This window comes from Fusarium vanettenii (assembly GCF_000151355.1).
Source record: "Fusarium vanettenii 77-13-4 chromosome 7 genomic scaffold NECHAsca_72_chr7_6_0, whole genome shotgun sequence".
NCBI lineage: Eukaryota > Fungi > Ascomycota > Sordariomycetes > Hypocreales > Nectriaceae > Fusarium > Fusarium vanettenii.
In genome coordinates, this window is record NW_003315817.1 from 59,820 (window position 1) to 75,758 (window position 15,939).

At 50.3% G+C, this 15,939-nt stretch overlaps 6 protein-coding genes across 6 annotated transcripts; 4 read left to right on the forward strand and 2 right to left on the reverse strand.

Annotated features, from left to right (window-relative positions):
- Positions 1 to 200: 200 nt before the first annotated feature.
- NECHADRAFT_82325 (uncharacterized protein) lies at positions 201 to 2,399 on the forward strand (the record flags this gene model as incomplete). Its single annotated transcript, XM_003040273.1, has 3 exons — positions 201 to 258; positions 308 to 2,312; positions 2,375 to 2,399. The coding sequence occupies 3 exons, from the start codon at positions 201 to 203 to the stop codon at positions 2,397 to 2,399; spliced, it is 2,088 nt and encodes a 695-aa protein (XP_003040319.1).
- Positions 2,400 to 2,843: 444 nt separating this feature from the next.
- Positions 2,844 to 3,410, reverse strand: NECHADRAFT_19159 (uncharacterized protein; the record flags this gene model as incomplete). Its single annotated transcript, XM_003040289.1, has 2 exons — positions 2,844 to 3,076; positions 3,125 to 3,410. Coding segments are annotated over 2 exons (519 nt in total), but the record flags the coding sequence as incomplete, so codon positions are not given.
- Positions 3,411 to 4,251: 841 nt separating this feature from the next.
- Positions 4,252 to 5,826, reverse strand: NECHADRAFT_3907 (uncharacterized protein; the record flags this gene model as incomplete). The annotated part of the gene is made up of 5 exons (XM_003040290.1): positions 4,252 to 4,502; positions 4,578 to 4,677; positions 4,746 to 5,254; positions 5,353 to 5,510; positions 5,558 to 5,826. Coding segments are annotated over 5 exons (1,287 nt in total), but the record flags the coding sequence as incomplete, so codon positions are not given.
- A 1,392-nt stretch (positions 5,827 to 7,218) lies between these two features.
- Positions 7,219 to 9,191, forward strand: NECHADRAFT_82328 (uncharacterized protein; the record flags this gene model as incomplete). The annotated part of the gene is made up of 4 exons (XM_003040274.1): positions 7,219 to 7,341; positions 7,404 to 7,523; positions 7,561 to 7,624; positions 7,678 to 9,191. The coding sequence occupies 4 exons, from the start codon at positions 7,219 to 7,221 to the stop codon at positions 9,189 to 9,191; spliced, it is 1,821 nt and encodes a 606-aa protein (XP_003040320.1).
- An 815-nt stretch (positions 9,192 to 10,006) lies between these two features.
- NECHADRAFT_94824 (uncharacterized protein) lies at positions 10,007 to 11,852 on the forward strand (the record flags this gene model as incomplete). The annotated part of the gene is made up of 7 exons (XM_003040275.1): positions 10,007 to 10,084; positions 10,130 to 10,179; positions 10,241 to 10,353; positions 10,465 to 10,556; positions 10,606 to 10,740; positions 10,801 to 10,917; positions 10,953 to 11,852. The coding sequence occupies 7 exons, from the start codon at positions 10,007 to 10,009 to the stop codon at positions 11,850 to 11,852; spliced, it is 1,485 nt and encodes a 494-aa protein (XP_003040321.1).
- Positions 11,853 to 14,238: 2,386 nt separating this feature from the next.
- Positions 14,239 to 14,810, forward strand: NECHADRAFT_19304 (uncharacterized protein; the record flags this gene model as incomplete). The annotated part of the gene is made up of 2 exons (XM_003040276.1): positions 14,239 to 14,369; positions 14,423 to 14,810. Coding segments are annotated over 2 exons (519 nt in total), but the record flags the coding sequence as incomplete, so codon positions are not given.
- Between the last annotated feature and the right edge of the window lie 1,129 nt (positions 14,811 to 15,939).

Here is a 15,939-nt window from a genome sequence, read left to right on the forward strand (position 1 = left end):
CTCTCCCCTGCCGAGGAGCAGTAGATGGGCAATAAGAATTGACTACGGCCTTGTAAAGCTTGCTTTTCATCAAGAAAAATCCTATCCATTGTGGCCCCACCGCGGCTTTGACACGGGGTGGTGATGTGACCAGGCACGCCAATGCCACATGTGGTCGTCGCCAAGACTACACAAACGAGATCGAGTCGCCAGAAGACAACATGTCTCACAATCCTTCATCTACGGCGAGTCCCAGTTCCCAGGCTCTTCTAGTCCCCCGTAAGCGGCATCACTCTGTATCTGACAACGAGACAGTCATGTGTCTCAGCAACGACCTCGTCCGCCACTGAGGGAGCATCACCTAAGCAGCTGGAAGCCACAGCCAAGACCAAGACGCGTCAATCACCTTTCAGAAATTTCGCATCCACGCCACGTCTGCTTTGCCGCCACAGTTGTGGATTCATGGTGCGAGGGCGGGGCAAAGAGGCTGGGACAGTTAAACTGGCCGTCAGCGCCGCCCAACATGTCATGTCGCACGACTGTTCTCACACATCCACACTTCGGGTTATTCACGACATCATGGTGACACGCCAACCTCAACATGAGACAAAGCAAAATCAGAAGACGGAAAGCGACCCCAGGCAATCTCTTGGTGCGCTACCATCAGCATCCCCATCTCCTTATGAGCCGCTCAGTCAGCATATGGACTGCACACGGCTAGTAAGGATCGAAGCAGCAAAGACGGACGATGATCCCATCATCTGTAGTTTGTTCCAAGTCGAGTTCCGTGAGAAGCCCAAGTTCTATGCTCTCTCATACATGTGGGGAGATGGCCCAGCCCGATGCAATATTATCCTAAACGGTGTGGTCTTCAGCGTTAGGCAGAATCTCGGGGATGCCTTGCGGTATTTGCGAACACAGGATTCCGACACCTCTTATTGGATCGACGCGATATGTATCAACCAAGACGACGTCCCGGAGCGAAATAGACAGGTGCGCATGATGCACCACATCTATTTTAGGGCCGAGACTGTCGTCGTGTGGCTGGGGAAGAGATATACGGAATACGAGCCGAGCCTACCAGACTTGCAGGGACTTGGCCATTTCAAACCACCCAACCGACAACAGTCAGAAGATGGGCCTCAGAGCGACCTTTCCGCGGCGCAGGAGCCAAATCAGCGCAAGCTGGCAGAAGACTTGTACAGCAACGGCTACTGGAATAGATTGTGGATCATCCAGGAGATTGGGCGTGCCCATAACATCAAGGTGTGCTTCGGAAACTATGCGGTAGAATGGGAACCATTTATTCATTTCATCACCATGCACAACATTGGAAGCCACGGCCCTGTGAGACTGAATCGACAGCGACAGGGGAGATATACAGGTTCAAGCTCCTTGCTCCAACTGCTGCAAGATCACAGAGAAGCTTTGTGCCAAGATAGCAAAGACAAAGTGTACGGCTTGATTGGCTTGGCATCGGACGCTGGCGGCTTTGTTATCGATTATCGAAAGACAACCTTTGAGATCTGGACCGACGTTATGGAGTTTATGAACCGACGCGGTTTATTTGCAGACAAGGACATTGTCTACGTTGGGGGTCTTGTTAAATCTCTGCTCATGGGTACCAACTGTCTTCCCCTCCAGCAAATTCTGGGACAGCAAGCACCTGGCAAAGGAGACAGCATGATTCTCACAGACCCGAAGCATTTCAAAGCATTTGAGTTGCAGGCAGCGGTGCTAGGATGCGTCACTTGTGTGGGCCCTCGTCCGCATGAAATCGTTGGAAATCTCAACGAGGTGGACAAGTGGACAGAACAGGTCCAGTCGAACTATAAAAACGATCTCGGACCTGCCCATCAGGAGAACGATATGCTAGTTCGGACTATTTTGGACCTGGATGATAGCACCTTGTCAAAGAAATGCTTTGATTGCAGAAGTGTTATACAGTGGTCGGTAAGTGATGACGACTACAGAACCCACAACGAAGCCCTGAGCAACAATTCGCCTTGGATAATGGAATTGCAAAGCAGGTCTAGTGGCCAACCGGAAAACGAGAACACATTTGCAGAGCAGTCCTCCTCTGAAGACTCGCGTCTCTTTCAGATGTCAGATCTATATCAAGGACAGACGCCGTGGAAAATGGGCCTATCGTCGAGCGACATCCGCCCTGGAGATTTCATTTGCTGGCTTGGGTGGCCGCGAAGAGCCGTGGTCGTGCGTCCTGAGAAACAATGCGACAAACCTTATCTCTGGAAGCTTCAGGTAGTGGGCACGGCTGTCGTCACTGAGGATTTGAGACAACCACGTTTGAGTTGTTCACAACGCGTCGAATGGTGTGAAAACAAGCAGAGGCAGACTATTTATTTGGATGCAACTACTATTTTTATTCTTCTAGCATAATACACGATCTTCTAGCCTAGTTATCCCGGGCTTTAACTATAACAAGGAACACATTAACGATCTTCGGGCTCAGTTAACCCATCAAGGGCCGGGCTGCAACTATAATAAAGAACAGATCGGAACACATTAACACATCATAGTATCATATCCCAATCCTAGCCTCTCATAGGTGTTTTAACTACTCTAACCTCCGTACGAGAAATGGGAGTACCACAAGGCTATTGAAAGAGCGATTTTAGAGGCTTAAAAGAGCTTTAGAAGTAATAGAGAGGTGAGAGTAGATGTCTAATAATGATGATACGTATCACCATCTATCTTGATAATAATGCCTGGATCCCGTTGGCAAATAACATCTTGGCGTAGATGTAGTGAAAGCGCTCGATATACTCAGCCGGGGATGGTTGGTTCTTCTGTGGATTGCAGCGGAGATGTTGCAGCTCTATCTGGATCTGAGCTTCTTCTTTTTCCGCGACGGGCAAGCGGGTGATCTGGAAACGGTGGCAGCCGCCAAAGATGAACTCGTCCGAACCAAAGCCGTAGTCGACGTAGCTGGGCTCTTCCACAGAGGGGACAACGGCGATGTGCTTGGTAAGCAAGCGGAACGAGCCAAAAAGACAGCTGCCGACAGGAAGCAGATGAGTGTTGGGCACGTCAGCCTTATTCCAGACGGTGGCTGCGTCCGGGGGGGTTTCAAAACCTGCAGAGGGTGAACATTGTAGTCCGGTCTAAATTGACTATAACATACCTGTGTATCTAGCTGGGAGAAGCCTGTAGCCCCCAATACGCAAGATAAAGCGCTCAAAGCCAAAGACAAACCCGCCGAAGAAGCCGCTAGTAAAGAGTGAAAGCACTCTTTCATCGCTTAGTCCTGCGACCACTGACGCTGAAAAGGTCTGGGTGACAGCATCGGTGTTGAGGATATGGCCACGGGGATTGACTAACTTGGCAGACGACGAAGCGAGAAACTCGGGCCGGATCGGCAACAAATAGCTAGATTCGCGTAGCGACTGGACAAAGACAGCTCGTGGGAGCAAGGGAGACGTCATTCTGAAATATGGATGAAGGAGAAGAGACAGAATAGAGGTGAAAACTGAAAGAGAATAAGGGATGAGCTGGGGGTTTTAGGAAGGGCCGGCGAGCTCGGCCCGGTTATTCCCGCATGACATTCGCTTCTAAGTTGGCAATTATTACCTCCGCTATAGTGGAAAGCGATGCAAGGGAAGAGGCTAAATGCTTACATGGACAAACTGATTGGCCTTTCAGTCAAAGAATTGCAATAGAGAGATTCAAAGGACGTTTTTCGAGAATCCACATTTCAATCAATGCGCTTATTATACTATGACTTAATAGATTAAAAGGTGGAGTACTTGCGAAGTGGGCTGTCTTTTTCTTAGACCACCAGCTGCCACCGTTGTGTCAAGAGATGTTAAAATAGCCAAGTTATAGTGTTTTACGGTACTAGATTTAATGCTGTTATGTATGTCTCTCGCTGTTAGTGCTGGCAGCTTCTTGTCATCATTGCAGGATATCTTCTTTATTATGGTTGCAGCCCGGCCCTTGATGGGCTAACTGAGCCCGAAGATCGTCATCATTGCAGACAACAAAGTGTTGAGCTATAAGGTGCTCTAATCTACGGTTTTTCATGCGTCAAGGTGTGCTGACCATGTAGTGTCTTATTTAAAAGATTCCTAGTAACATGGTACTACAAATATAGCTTAAACCCTTGAAATGACTTCGATAGGTCCCTTATTCCCCTCATGGGCTACTCTTAAGCTCTTGTTGCTTCTTCTTCTGCCTTTCCTCGCGGCTAGAAAACCAGACAACCATAACAGTCCAAGTCACGTAGGTAACTTGCAAAACTGCTTCCATTACGTATCCCTTGAAGAATCTGGGGGCCTCTACAGTTGGGAACGATAGGATACTAACCCACGCTCCAAAAGCAGTGGAAATTGCAAGCATAGAGCTAATGACAAAGGCACGCTCTTCAGCGTCTGCTGCGCAGACGATGTTGGCTAAGCTGTAATTGATCGGCGAGAGCGACACCTCGATGTAATTGACGACAATAGCAAACCTTGGAAGAGCAAGATTAGTAACATGCATTTTCGAAATAAAGAGTTTTCGGACTGCTCACCATTTATATCCGAAGCTTGTCTGATCAAACAGGAGCCAGGCGAATTTAGAGATGAAGTGAATGCCACAGGCAAAGGCAATAGTTGGAATGATAGCCTTGCGGCCGAATTTATCCACAACCCAAGCGAACGACATGATCCAAATTATGCCGAGACTGGGAGAGATTGCCTATGAGGTGGTTAGCATCATGAAACAAGGAGAACAAAGTCTCAGTACAGGTCGAGAAATAAACTCACAGTAAAGTTGTTCACTTGCGCCGTGGTATACTGTGTCTGCGCCCTCAACCACAGAGCGCCGGAACTCATGCCCAAGAAACCAAGAGTCCACTGGACGTTCCATGGAACCAAGACCCAGAAGTGCCACCGACCGAGGAACCGCTTGAGAGACTCCTTGGAAAGGCTCAATCCTTTTGGGTCCAGACGGCCTTGCAAGGCCATGCGTTCCTTGGCCAAGCCAAACTCGTGTTCAGTCATGAACCAGCGCTTGCCATCCCTGGGAGTACCGGGGAGAGAGGTCAGTCCCCAAATGGCGACTGGAAAGGTTAGGAAAGAGGCGACGAGATACATCCATCGCCATCCAGCGTGGCCAAGGTGCCCGTCGAGGTTGGTGTAGATGCGAGCGGCGAGGAGACCAGTGGTCATGGTGCCCACGCCAGAGGACACATAGAAAATACCAGCTCGGCGAATGATTTCATCAGTGCGGTACCAACTACCCAGGATATAGTGAATTGAACAGAAGTAGGGACCTTGATTCAACATTAGCGTGGTGCTTTGGGTGTAGAGAAACGGCGTGTTGACGAGTTCATCCTCGGCAGCCAACGTTCGTATGGTAGGCCAAACTCACCCTGTGACAAGGCCATCAAAAAGCGGTAGGCAATCAGCTCTCGGAAACTCTTAGCCTGGAAGCAGCAGATACTCCAGATACCCCACATGAACATGCAAGCGGGAATAACCAGCTGTGCTTTGTATTTCGTGATGAGGAGTGTGGCAGGTATCATGGAGCTTTTGGAGGTCAGCCATCCATTATTTTCACGGACAAACGTACTTACATGCAGTATCCAGCGCTGTATACGGCATTAAGCTGAATGTATTGGTTTCCAAAAAGCTCGAGCTCTTCTCTCATACCGCTAACGTAGGCGTTGGCAAGAACACCGCGGTCAATGTACAGAACCTGTGTGCTTGTTAGAGCCAATATTGGCCTCGTGACATGGACTTGGGCTGAACATACCCAAAAACCGACAAAGGCATATGTCAAGATGAAAAAGTCGAGCTTCTGTACTAGACGGCGCTCCGCCGGGCTGTCATTGGGGTCGAACCACGAGAAAAAGGACTTGTTGGATGACAGATCCCTGTTGGCGCCATATTGATATCTCTCAGGCGAGGAGTCCTGATCAGACGGGCTACCGGACTCGGGAAGATCCTCGGTGACGATGACCTGCTTTTTCGTCGCCATCATTTCAATGATAATCAGAATGAGAAGAGGCAGTTCAGAGGGCCGAGAGGTAGGAGATGATGGCTTTCCTTGGCCTCTACACATCAGACTCACGAGGAATGTTTATATACTATTTAGAGACCAAGTGCGTTTAATAGCGACCACCGTCTCCTCTGCTATTCTCAGTCCGACGCCTGTGCCCTTGCCTCCTGGTTCTCCCCATGGGCGGTGTAATGCGCCGGGTATGTCAGACTAAGCTCCGTTGGATCGTGTCAGTGGTCGCTTATTCGTCTTGGCGAAAACATGCAACTCACTGGGGGATATGGCGTCAGTTTTTGCCGAGCCACCAAGCGCAGATAGCGTCTACGTCTTTCACCAGAGAGGGTGAGCTAAGGAACCAGGAGGTTGGATCGCTAAGGAAAACTAGAAAAGGGCGATCGCGACTGGGTAAGGACCACAGCGCCATTCCATCACATCAGGCAACGGGGAAGACTAACTGTGGAGAAGTTCGGTCAGATTGTGTCCATCTAATATCCGGTTAAGCTGCAATCTATACTCGTATTTTTCCTGACTGCGTACCCTGGATATAACTTCTTTGATTTCGTTGTAGAATAGCCATGGCTCACGTATTACCTGCCAACTAACTCTCCCCCTACCAATTCCATGTTGAGATAGTCCAGACGTACCTCGGTCACGTATCTTGATGCAAGTAGCACAAACATTTCCGCTATCATGTCTTTGAACCATCTGTTGGCCTGAATTGTTGAACGGCAACGCCCTAAAGCTGGCCAGAGGTCCCACTACATTTTCTGTGCGTGATTAAACGGTCATGTTAGGTGATGCCATCCTTTGTGAAGAGCAAGACTCTTTCAGTCACGGGCTTCAATACCTGATTTGGCTAACCCAAGCGCTCTGTAACGTTATGATACCAACCAATTATCCATGGGTAGTTAGCTAGCTCACTAGTTGTAGTCAGCAACAACCCCGCGGAGAATCTTCGAAGCGAGCATTCCCATACCCACAGCCATGCTCCTTATCTTGTGCGTGTCTTCAGGGATCATGGGATCATCACTTGGCGTCGCGAACATGCACCCGAACCTGCCCCTCATAGCGATATCGGTTCTGACAAATTGCATGACGGGAGATTTGTCCAGATCACGACATCGGCTCTGATCTCGAGAATGCTCCCTACTAGACGCAGTCCTTAAGTTACCGGGTCTAATATGGATCACCTGTGCCATTGTTGGATACATGAAGATATTCACTTCAGTGGCAACCATGGGCTTAATCGTAAACGGCTTTCCGATTCTCAACAACTCGGTTGAGACTGGTGAGAGAAAACGCGCCGACTCACGATACTATCCAAAAGACGAGCCATGGAATCCGCATAGACCCGTCAAGGTTTGTTGTTCTTCCCTCCACAAGCAAATGCAAACACAATCCATGACTGACCTCTTTACAAGATCATCATCGTTGGCGCCGGTATTGGTGGGGTGGCGCAGGCTGTCCTCCTCTCCCATAAAGTGCCCAACGCGAACATCGTGGTGTATGATCGTCTGGAAAAGATTGTTTGTGAGCCCGAGGTATCTGCCACTTACTGATGCTGACTGGGAACTATAGGGGGGAACCTGGGCTGCGAATGTGTATCCAGGAGTTCGCTGTGATGTGCCATCTCATGCGTATCGTAAGTAGACTCTCTTCTCACACAATATTGACCTGGGCTGATGTGACTTGCAGAACTTACACTCGAGCCAAACACGCAATGGTCCGAGTATTATCCAAAAGGCAGTGAAATTCAGCAGTACTACGAAGGCGTCGTTAGGAACCACGGACTCGAGGAGAACTTCAAACTCCAGCATGAAGTTGTGCGAGCGACGTGGCTTACAAGTGCTTCCCAGTGGGCAGTCGAGGTTCGCAACCTCCGAACTGGCGACGTTTCGGTGGAAACAGCCGAGTTCCTGGTGAACTGCCAGGGCCGTATCAGCAAGCCCAAGGTTCCTAACATTCCGCATCTCGAAGCTTACAAGGGCCCTTTGATCCACACTGCCCGCTGGCCTGCTGACATAGACTTGACTGACAAGACGGTTGCTGTTGTCGGTGCAGGTGCGTCAGCTGCTCAGCTCATCCCAAACATTGCCCCCAAGGTCAAAAAGATTGTCAACTTTGTCCGGAGCAAGACGTGGGTGTCGCCTACTTTTATCAAAGGTATTCACGAAGCGACGGGTGACGCGCCAGGCGGCCCTATCTATTCCCCTGAACAGCGGACGACGTTCCAAGAGGACCCAGCTGCATATGTCGAACACCGCAGAGAGTTCGAGATGAGGTTCCAGACGCGCACCATCAAGGGCGCTGACAAGCTGGGGAGCAAGGAGAATGCAGACCTCCGAGACAGCATCATCGAAACCATGCGGGAGCGTCTTGGCGGCGATGAGGAATGGCTTCAACGTCTACTGCCGGATTATGCGCCTGGCTGTAAGCGACTCACGCCAGCCCCGGGGTATCTCGAAACACTTCAAAGTCCGAAAGTGGACTACATCACTGAAAGGATCACACAGCTCACGCCGACAGGCGTTCAGACAGCTGACGGAGCTCACCATGAGGTTGATGTTGTCATCTTGGCGACAGGCTTTGAGCCGAGCTTTACGACACTGTTTCCTGTCATTGGAAAGGCTGGAATCGACCTCCGAGAGAAGTGGTCCCCTGATGGTGAGATCGGCTACCCTGAGACTTACCTTGGTATCATGGCTCCTGGGTTTCCGAACTATTTCTTTGTGCTACAAGCCCAAGGAAACGCACGTGGAGGCTCCGTGCCTCTACACATCGAGACCTCGGCTGTGTTCATCGCCAAGGCGGTTCGAAAGATCCAGTCACAGTCTTACGCGGCACTGGATGCGAAAGAGGAGGCGGCCCAGGAGTTCAATGACGTGGTTGGGGGGTTCTTCGAGAACTCTGTGACAGGTGACTCATGCAAGAGTTGGTTCAAAAGTGAGACTGGGCCATCGAGGCTTCTCATCGCTTGGCCTGGGTCGTATCACCATCGCGCTGGCATACTACGAGATCCTCGATGGGAGGACTTTACGTTTGAAGCCAGACCGGGGGCGACTAGGAACAGGTTCGAGTATTTTGGCGACGGGACGGTGGAGAAAGAATCAGGGCCAGATAGAGATCCGCTGAGGTTGACCAGCTATCTCAGTGAGGTTGGGAAGATCGATCTCGCCACATTTCAGGAATCATGGACGTTAGACCTATGAGGAGAGGGAATCATCCATCTACATATTCACATTTAAATTCATAGAAAGGATAGAACTATAAAAGTATTGAAGTGACCAGATCAAGATTGAAATGGCAGTATGTGTGTAGGCCTTGGCATGTAGAATACGGTGTATTATCCAGTTCAGATTTTTCAGCCTTGACATCCATGCCTTCTTTTTTTCTCGACTGCCCAGCCAACCCACACCAAGCCAAGAGCATCGGAAAAAGGTAACCGACAAAACCGCGATGCTCTTAACAGACCCGGCTTGGCTTCTGGCTCGTTGACGCCTCCGCGCAACTGCCAAGGAGACTCAGCAGGCTAAGCTTAAAAAATAGTAGCTAGTCGACCTAATCTACTACTGTTGGACCTTGAAAGGGGGCCAAGACCTGACATTTCCGAACAAAGCCCGTTTAGGTCCGTTAAATCCATGATGACGTGACGCGAAATGTGATAACTCGCCCAAGACATCCAGTAACATTGCCAGCTTTTCTTTAGTCAAAAGGGTGTAAAGACGTGTCCCAGTACACTTAGCTCTCGCGTGTCATGGATAGATAAGAGCGGGGTTGCTAAAGCAGCAGGGGATGGAGGTTGAGCATATGCCATCACAGGCTGGATCACGACATCATCACTAGATGGTGCGGCAGATGTTTCCGGGTATAAGTCGAGCGATATCGGACTTTTTCGGTCGTTTTACTCGTATCCAAATGCTTAAACGTGATAAAAGCATCCCTTCCACGTATAGAGAGGCCTTGAGGAAACAAAGAGGTTCTGAAGCACCGTCACATCCTTTACTCACCTTTTTTGCTATTCACTATGACCAGCAAGCTCCCTCATAACTTCATTCAAGGAGGGCCAGCGGAGCCTCTCTCGAAGGACCTGTTAGAGGGTAAAGTGCAACTGGAGCGAAAGTATGGGTATACGTTCGAAGGAAAGCAGAAGCGTGTCTTGCTCAACGCTTTCGATATGAATGGCGTCGGACACATTAGGTTCATCTCCCATCCTTAACTCCATCTGGGGTCATGTTACTCACCATTCTGCCGAGTGTAGTATTGGACAATGGCAGAATCCCGAGGATAAAAGCTCTCAAAAGAACCGTCTCCCATACTGGATTGAGTTAGCCAAGCTGTTGGAAAGGGGAAAGTTCAACGCTCTCTTTCTCGGTAAGTGTGAACGCTCCGTAAGACCACAAGACGTCCTCCTCTAGCCCAGCCTTCAGTTATACATAAACCCTGGAAACATTATCTAGATTTACAGAGCTGACAATACCCCAGCCGACAACTACGGCTCGCACGACATTTACAAGGGAAGCCATGCCCCAGCTATCAGGGCGGCATCACAATGGCCGCTATACGATCCATTCAGTGTAATATACCGGTCAATCTGGGCCAGTATTAGTGGCTGACACTCTCCAGGTCATCTCTGCCATGGCTGCAGTGACAAATACCTTGGCCTTTGGAGTAACCGCTTCTACTACATTCGAGCCCCCTTTCAGCTTGGCGAAAAGATTTTCGACACTGGACCACTTGACCAATGGAAGGATTGCTTGGGTATGCCGATATTAATTGATTATAAAATACTTTATGCACGTGCTAACATTCTCGCCCCAGAACATTGTCACCTCATGGAGTGACACTGCGGCTCGAGCACATGGTCTAGATCAATTACCTGAGCACGACACTCGGTATGAGATGGCTGAGGAATATCTCAGTTTGGTCTACAAGTACGTTCTTCTCCTCCTTGAAGTGGTCCATTCTGACAGTTCAGACTCTGGGAGGGCTCTTGGGCGGACGGCGCTGTGGTCAAGGATCCATCCACGCACACCTACACTGACCCAACCAAAGTACGCAAGATCGAGCATCAAGGCAAATTCTACAAGTCTTCAAGTGCGCACCAGGTAGACCCTAGCCCTCAGCGCACACCTGTGCTTTTCCAGGCCGGTATGTCACCTGCTGGCTCTTCCTTCGCCGCGAAGCACGCCGAATGTATCTTTTGTGGTGGCGCAAGTCCGGCCTTGGTTGCCAAGAATATCGAACAAACCCGTGAAAAGGCTCGAGAAAACAACCGAGACCCATACGATCTGAAGTTCTTTGTGCAGTTTACCCCTATTCTGGGTGCCACCGACCAAGAGGCGCAGGAGAAGTACGAACGGTACCGCCAGTATGCTCTAGGCGAAGGTGGCCTCGCTCTACTTGGTAGCACCTCGGGCATCGATGTCTCCAAGTTCCCCTGGGATGAAGAGTTCCCTACCGACCCCGAGCATCCACTCATGAAAGAGTTGACAGCGAAGCAACGCAATAGACTGCTGGCGCGTCCAGCTGGCTTTGACCGCTGGACCCCTCGCATCCTGGCAGAATATCAATCCCTGGGCGGCAGTGGCCCCTACAAGATCGGGAGTGGTGCCACCGTTGCGGATGAGATGGAGCGATGGATCACCGAGGCCGATGTTGATGGCTTCAACATCGGTCATATCGTCGTACCTGGTGCATGGGAGGATGTCATCGAGTATCTGGTTCCGGAGTTAGAAAAGCGTGGGTGGCTTAGTAAGGACTACCCCGTCCCTCAAGGTACAGCAAGGGAGAACTTGTATGGGAGTCCAGGAGACTCGCATGTGCGTAAGACGCACCCCGGGTATCAGTATAAGTTCAAAGGAGATGTCTAGATGCTTAACAGTAGCAAGAGAGTTATATCGTATACAAGACAGACTTGTTGTGTTTACTACACTTGAACGTCTTCATCAAAAATCATTTGTCTTATTGATATCTGAAAATCTGGTCAAGGCCGCAGGTATCAACATCTGCCCTCTGCTAATCAAAATTTTGTCTCTCTGTTTTGCTTGGACCTGGCAATGACTTTAACCTTTATAGTTCTCTCCGAGCCGACTGCATCGCCTAGTATAGCGATCTTACAGGCGTAGATAATGCAGTATGGTCCAATGATCTAAGCCTCTGGCACCTGATTGTGACCCCTTATCGAGAGAGGATGCACAATTCTGAGTAAGAAACGGGATCTTTAGAATGAAGTGGTCCTGCAATCCCCGTGGGATCGGCTCCAATACGACTTTGAGAGCTCTTTCATGTTATCGAAGATGTGTTGCAAAATGGGACCAAGTGCATCCGGAGCGCCAAGGGGGAGGCACAACTGCAATTTGGACTTGGCCGACAAGTGGTGACTCATCCGGGCCTTGCCCATGTTTGGCTGTACATATTTCAATACGGCCCGGCTGAAAGATTGGAGATCGACCTTGCCTTTCGTTGTATTGAACCACCCAAGGCCTCGACGTTCCTCAACAGCTATATCCCCTCTTCGCTTGGAAACCCACATGTTTTGGGCAGGGTACATGCCAGCTTTGCATGAGGTTCGCGAGCTATTGACTGGCTTCAATGGGTGTGGAAGCATCCAGCCAAGTCGTGTTGGACGGAATATTTTTCTGGCCTCCGAAGCCCAAAATACTCTTCTGGGTGGAATGATTCTTAAGAAAGAGACCAGGGTAGACGGAAACCCGCCGGTTTAGCTACATGGAACGTCGTCAACCTGTGAACTGTTTCAAGGCTGCCACCGTAAGCTCCAGCAGAATGAAACGTCTCGAGAAGTTGCACAGCCCAAGAAAAATCAGTCAAGTTAAGATTTCAGGCTCGAGGTATGGCTCGATACTGGCTCGAGGAAGTGTTTTCAGCAGTACGCCTTGAGCAATTACATGTCACTAACCTAGACTGGACTTAATTCACTGTATTTATTCTGCTTGCAGTCTGGTGTAAGTACAGGCGAGGATTCAGAGACGTCAGAAGAGAGAAAACATGAAGACGAAGGGTTACATATGACTGAGCTAGGCGGTTACAACGACGAGCCTGGGGCGCTGACAGCAGATTATGTCTATCTTCATTAAGAATTAAAGTCCAAAGTTATTCATTGATCGTCTTAGTACTCACTTTCTTAACCTAGATACCATCCCAACTTTCCGGCAACTCGACGAGCTGCTCATTCCGCTATGAGCAGTCTTGCATTAAAGAACCTCGATATGGCGTATTGGGTAACACTATTTGTTTGATTCTCTGCCTGAATTTGGGCCTTCTTGGAAGAATTGTCACGCAACGTGTCATGACTCCCCCACTTCACAGCCTCAGTTGAACTACCTGAAAGTGGTCATCTGGTGACCATGCCACCACTGGTTCCAGGTCGGGTGCGTTATGGCTTCAGCCTCCCATTTTTCGTGACTGACAATCAAATCTCAAACTTGACCTGGTAAATGCAGAGGTCTGAGAGTTTGCTGGAGCTGAAACAAGATGGGAGAGCTATCGGCCAATCTCTATCGCCTCGCGCTTGGGTTGTTTGATGGCGAGCACATTCTACCAATTTCTCGTATATCAATCATAAGATTTTTTCCCGAATCGCATGCTCCTCTATGGTCTTTACCCAGGCGAGACTGTTATCTTCCGACTCAGCCTCACCAGCTCATCGACCCATTACTTGCCTGAGCCACCGTAGTTACCAACCATTAATTCAATCATTAATTCAGCATGTGAACAATATTGAATTTTTGAGAACGAAAAAGATGTCGGTTTACGGGCGGAAAATCAGTGTGATCGTCCCTTTCTTGGCGGTGGCCCGATCTGAAGCCACGGGCATAAACATGTGGTTGTTGTTTCAGGCTTGTCTCCTCTCCCCTCATCGCTGCTGTCGATGGAGCCAATGCTTACTCAAGAGGGTTATCTCAGCAAGACTGGCCTTCTTGGTATACGAAGTCATGTTGTTTGGTTAGTATGTAAAGGGATCATTGTCCCGTTGCAAGCTTTTGGTAGCAATCATTCATTCCCTTCCTTTTCAGTATCATCATTCGTTACTGCGTTCGTCGCTCCTTTCTTTTTTATCATGGTTTCTTTCTTTTCTCTCTTCACAGGGTTGAGCCTTGTGGCCGGAGTTCTATCAGCTCCGGTCGGAGTGCTGAAATCCCCGAGATCTGCAACTCCAAGCAGCACCGCCACTCAAGAGAAGTAAGCCACTCCGGTGAAGCCATAATGTTGAAAGTGTGCTAATGAGTCTATAGATCTTACCACTATTGGTGGACTGATAGCGGACGGGATGTCAACTTTACTAGCTTTGATGGAGGCTCATACTCGATTGAGTGGTCAAAGGGCGCCAATTTTATTGGTGGCAAGGGATGGAACCCTGGCGGTCGCAAGTAAGTTATGACTCTCTCCACTTTCTTTGTTCAACTGTAACTAAGAGGAGTAGAAATGTGAAATACTCGGGCACTTACAGCCCCAATGGCAATAGTTATCTTGCCTTATATGGATGGACTACCTCTCCCCTCGTTGAGTACTACGTGGTGGAATCTTTTGGCAACAATGATCCTTCTACCGACAAAGAAAAGAAGGGCGAGGTTACCAGCGATAACGGCATATACGACATCTATGTTAGTAGCCGGAAGAATGTGTCGTCTTCGGAGCAGACCGTCAAGCAGTACTGGTCCATCCGACGTGAAAAGCACATCAATGGAACAATCACCACGGGAAACCATTTCGATGCTTGGGCTCGTGTCGGCCTGGAGCTTGGCTCGTTTGAGTATATGATCATGGCCACGGAGGGACATCTCAGTAGCGGCTTTGCGTCGATTACTGTCGGAGTTCATGAATCTTCGTCTTCTGATAGTGACGAGCACGTCAGCAAGAGAGATGAACTATACCCCCGATGCGGCTCTGGGTTTTGGCCTGATTGTGGCTCAGGTTCAGACGCTGAGTGCGGTGCAGGCTCCGATTGTGGTTCCGGCTCTGGTGATGGTTCAGGTTCTGGAGTAGGATCTGGCTCAGGATCTGGTGAAGGCTCGGGCTCTGGTCAAGGATCAGGATCGGGGTCTGGGTCTGGGTCTGGGTATGGTGAGGGCTCAGGATCTGGTTCTGGTCAGGGTTCGGGCTCAGGTTCAGGCTCAGGTTCCGGCTCCGGTCAAGGTTCGGGTTCGGGTTCAGGATCTGGCTCTGGCTCTGGTCAGGGCTCCGGTTCGGGCTCCGGTTCTGGTCAGGGTTCTGGCTCCGGCCAGGGGTCGGGTGAAGGATCTGGTGAAGGCTCCGGCGAAGGCTCCGGTTCAGGTGAAGGATCTGGTGAGGGGTCAGGCACTGAGTGTGGCTCAGGCTCTGACTGTGAGTCGGAATCCGGCCCAGTCCCAGTCCCAGACTCTGGCGAAGGCTCCGGCGAAGGCTCCGGCGACGGTTCCGGTGAAGGTTCTGGCGAAGGTTCTGGTGAAGGTTCTGGCTCAAGCCCTACCCCAGGGCCAGGATCAGGTACAGAATGCGGCTCAGGCTCAGACTGTGGCTCAGACTCCTCTCCGGTCCCAGTCCCAGACACGGGCTCTGGTGAGGGATCTGATTCCGGCGCAGGCTCTGGCGAAGGCTCGGGCTCTGGTGAAGGATCTAGCCCAGGTCCTACCCCCGGCTCGGGATCAGATACTGAATGCGGGTCGGGCTCAGATTGTGATTCAGGATCTGTCCCAGTTCCAGTTCCAGACACAGGCTCTGGCTCTGGTGAGGGCTCTGGTGAGGGGTCAGGATCTGGCGAGGGCTCAGTACCTGATTCTGGCTCGAGCCCTACTCCAGGTTCGGGATCAGACACTGAGTGCGGTTCAGGATCTGATTGTAACTCAGGCTCAGGTGAAGCACCTAGTTCTGGTTCAGGTTCCGGGGAGGGTTCTGGAGAAGGTTCTGGCGAAGGGTCTGGAGCAGGCTCTGGTGGAGGGTCGGGCTCAGTCCCAGTCCCAG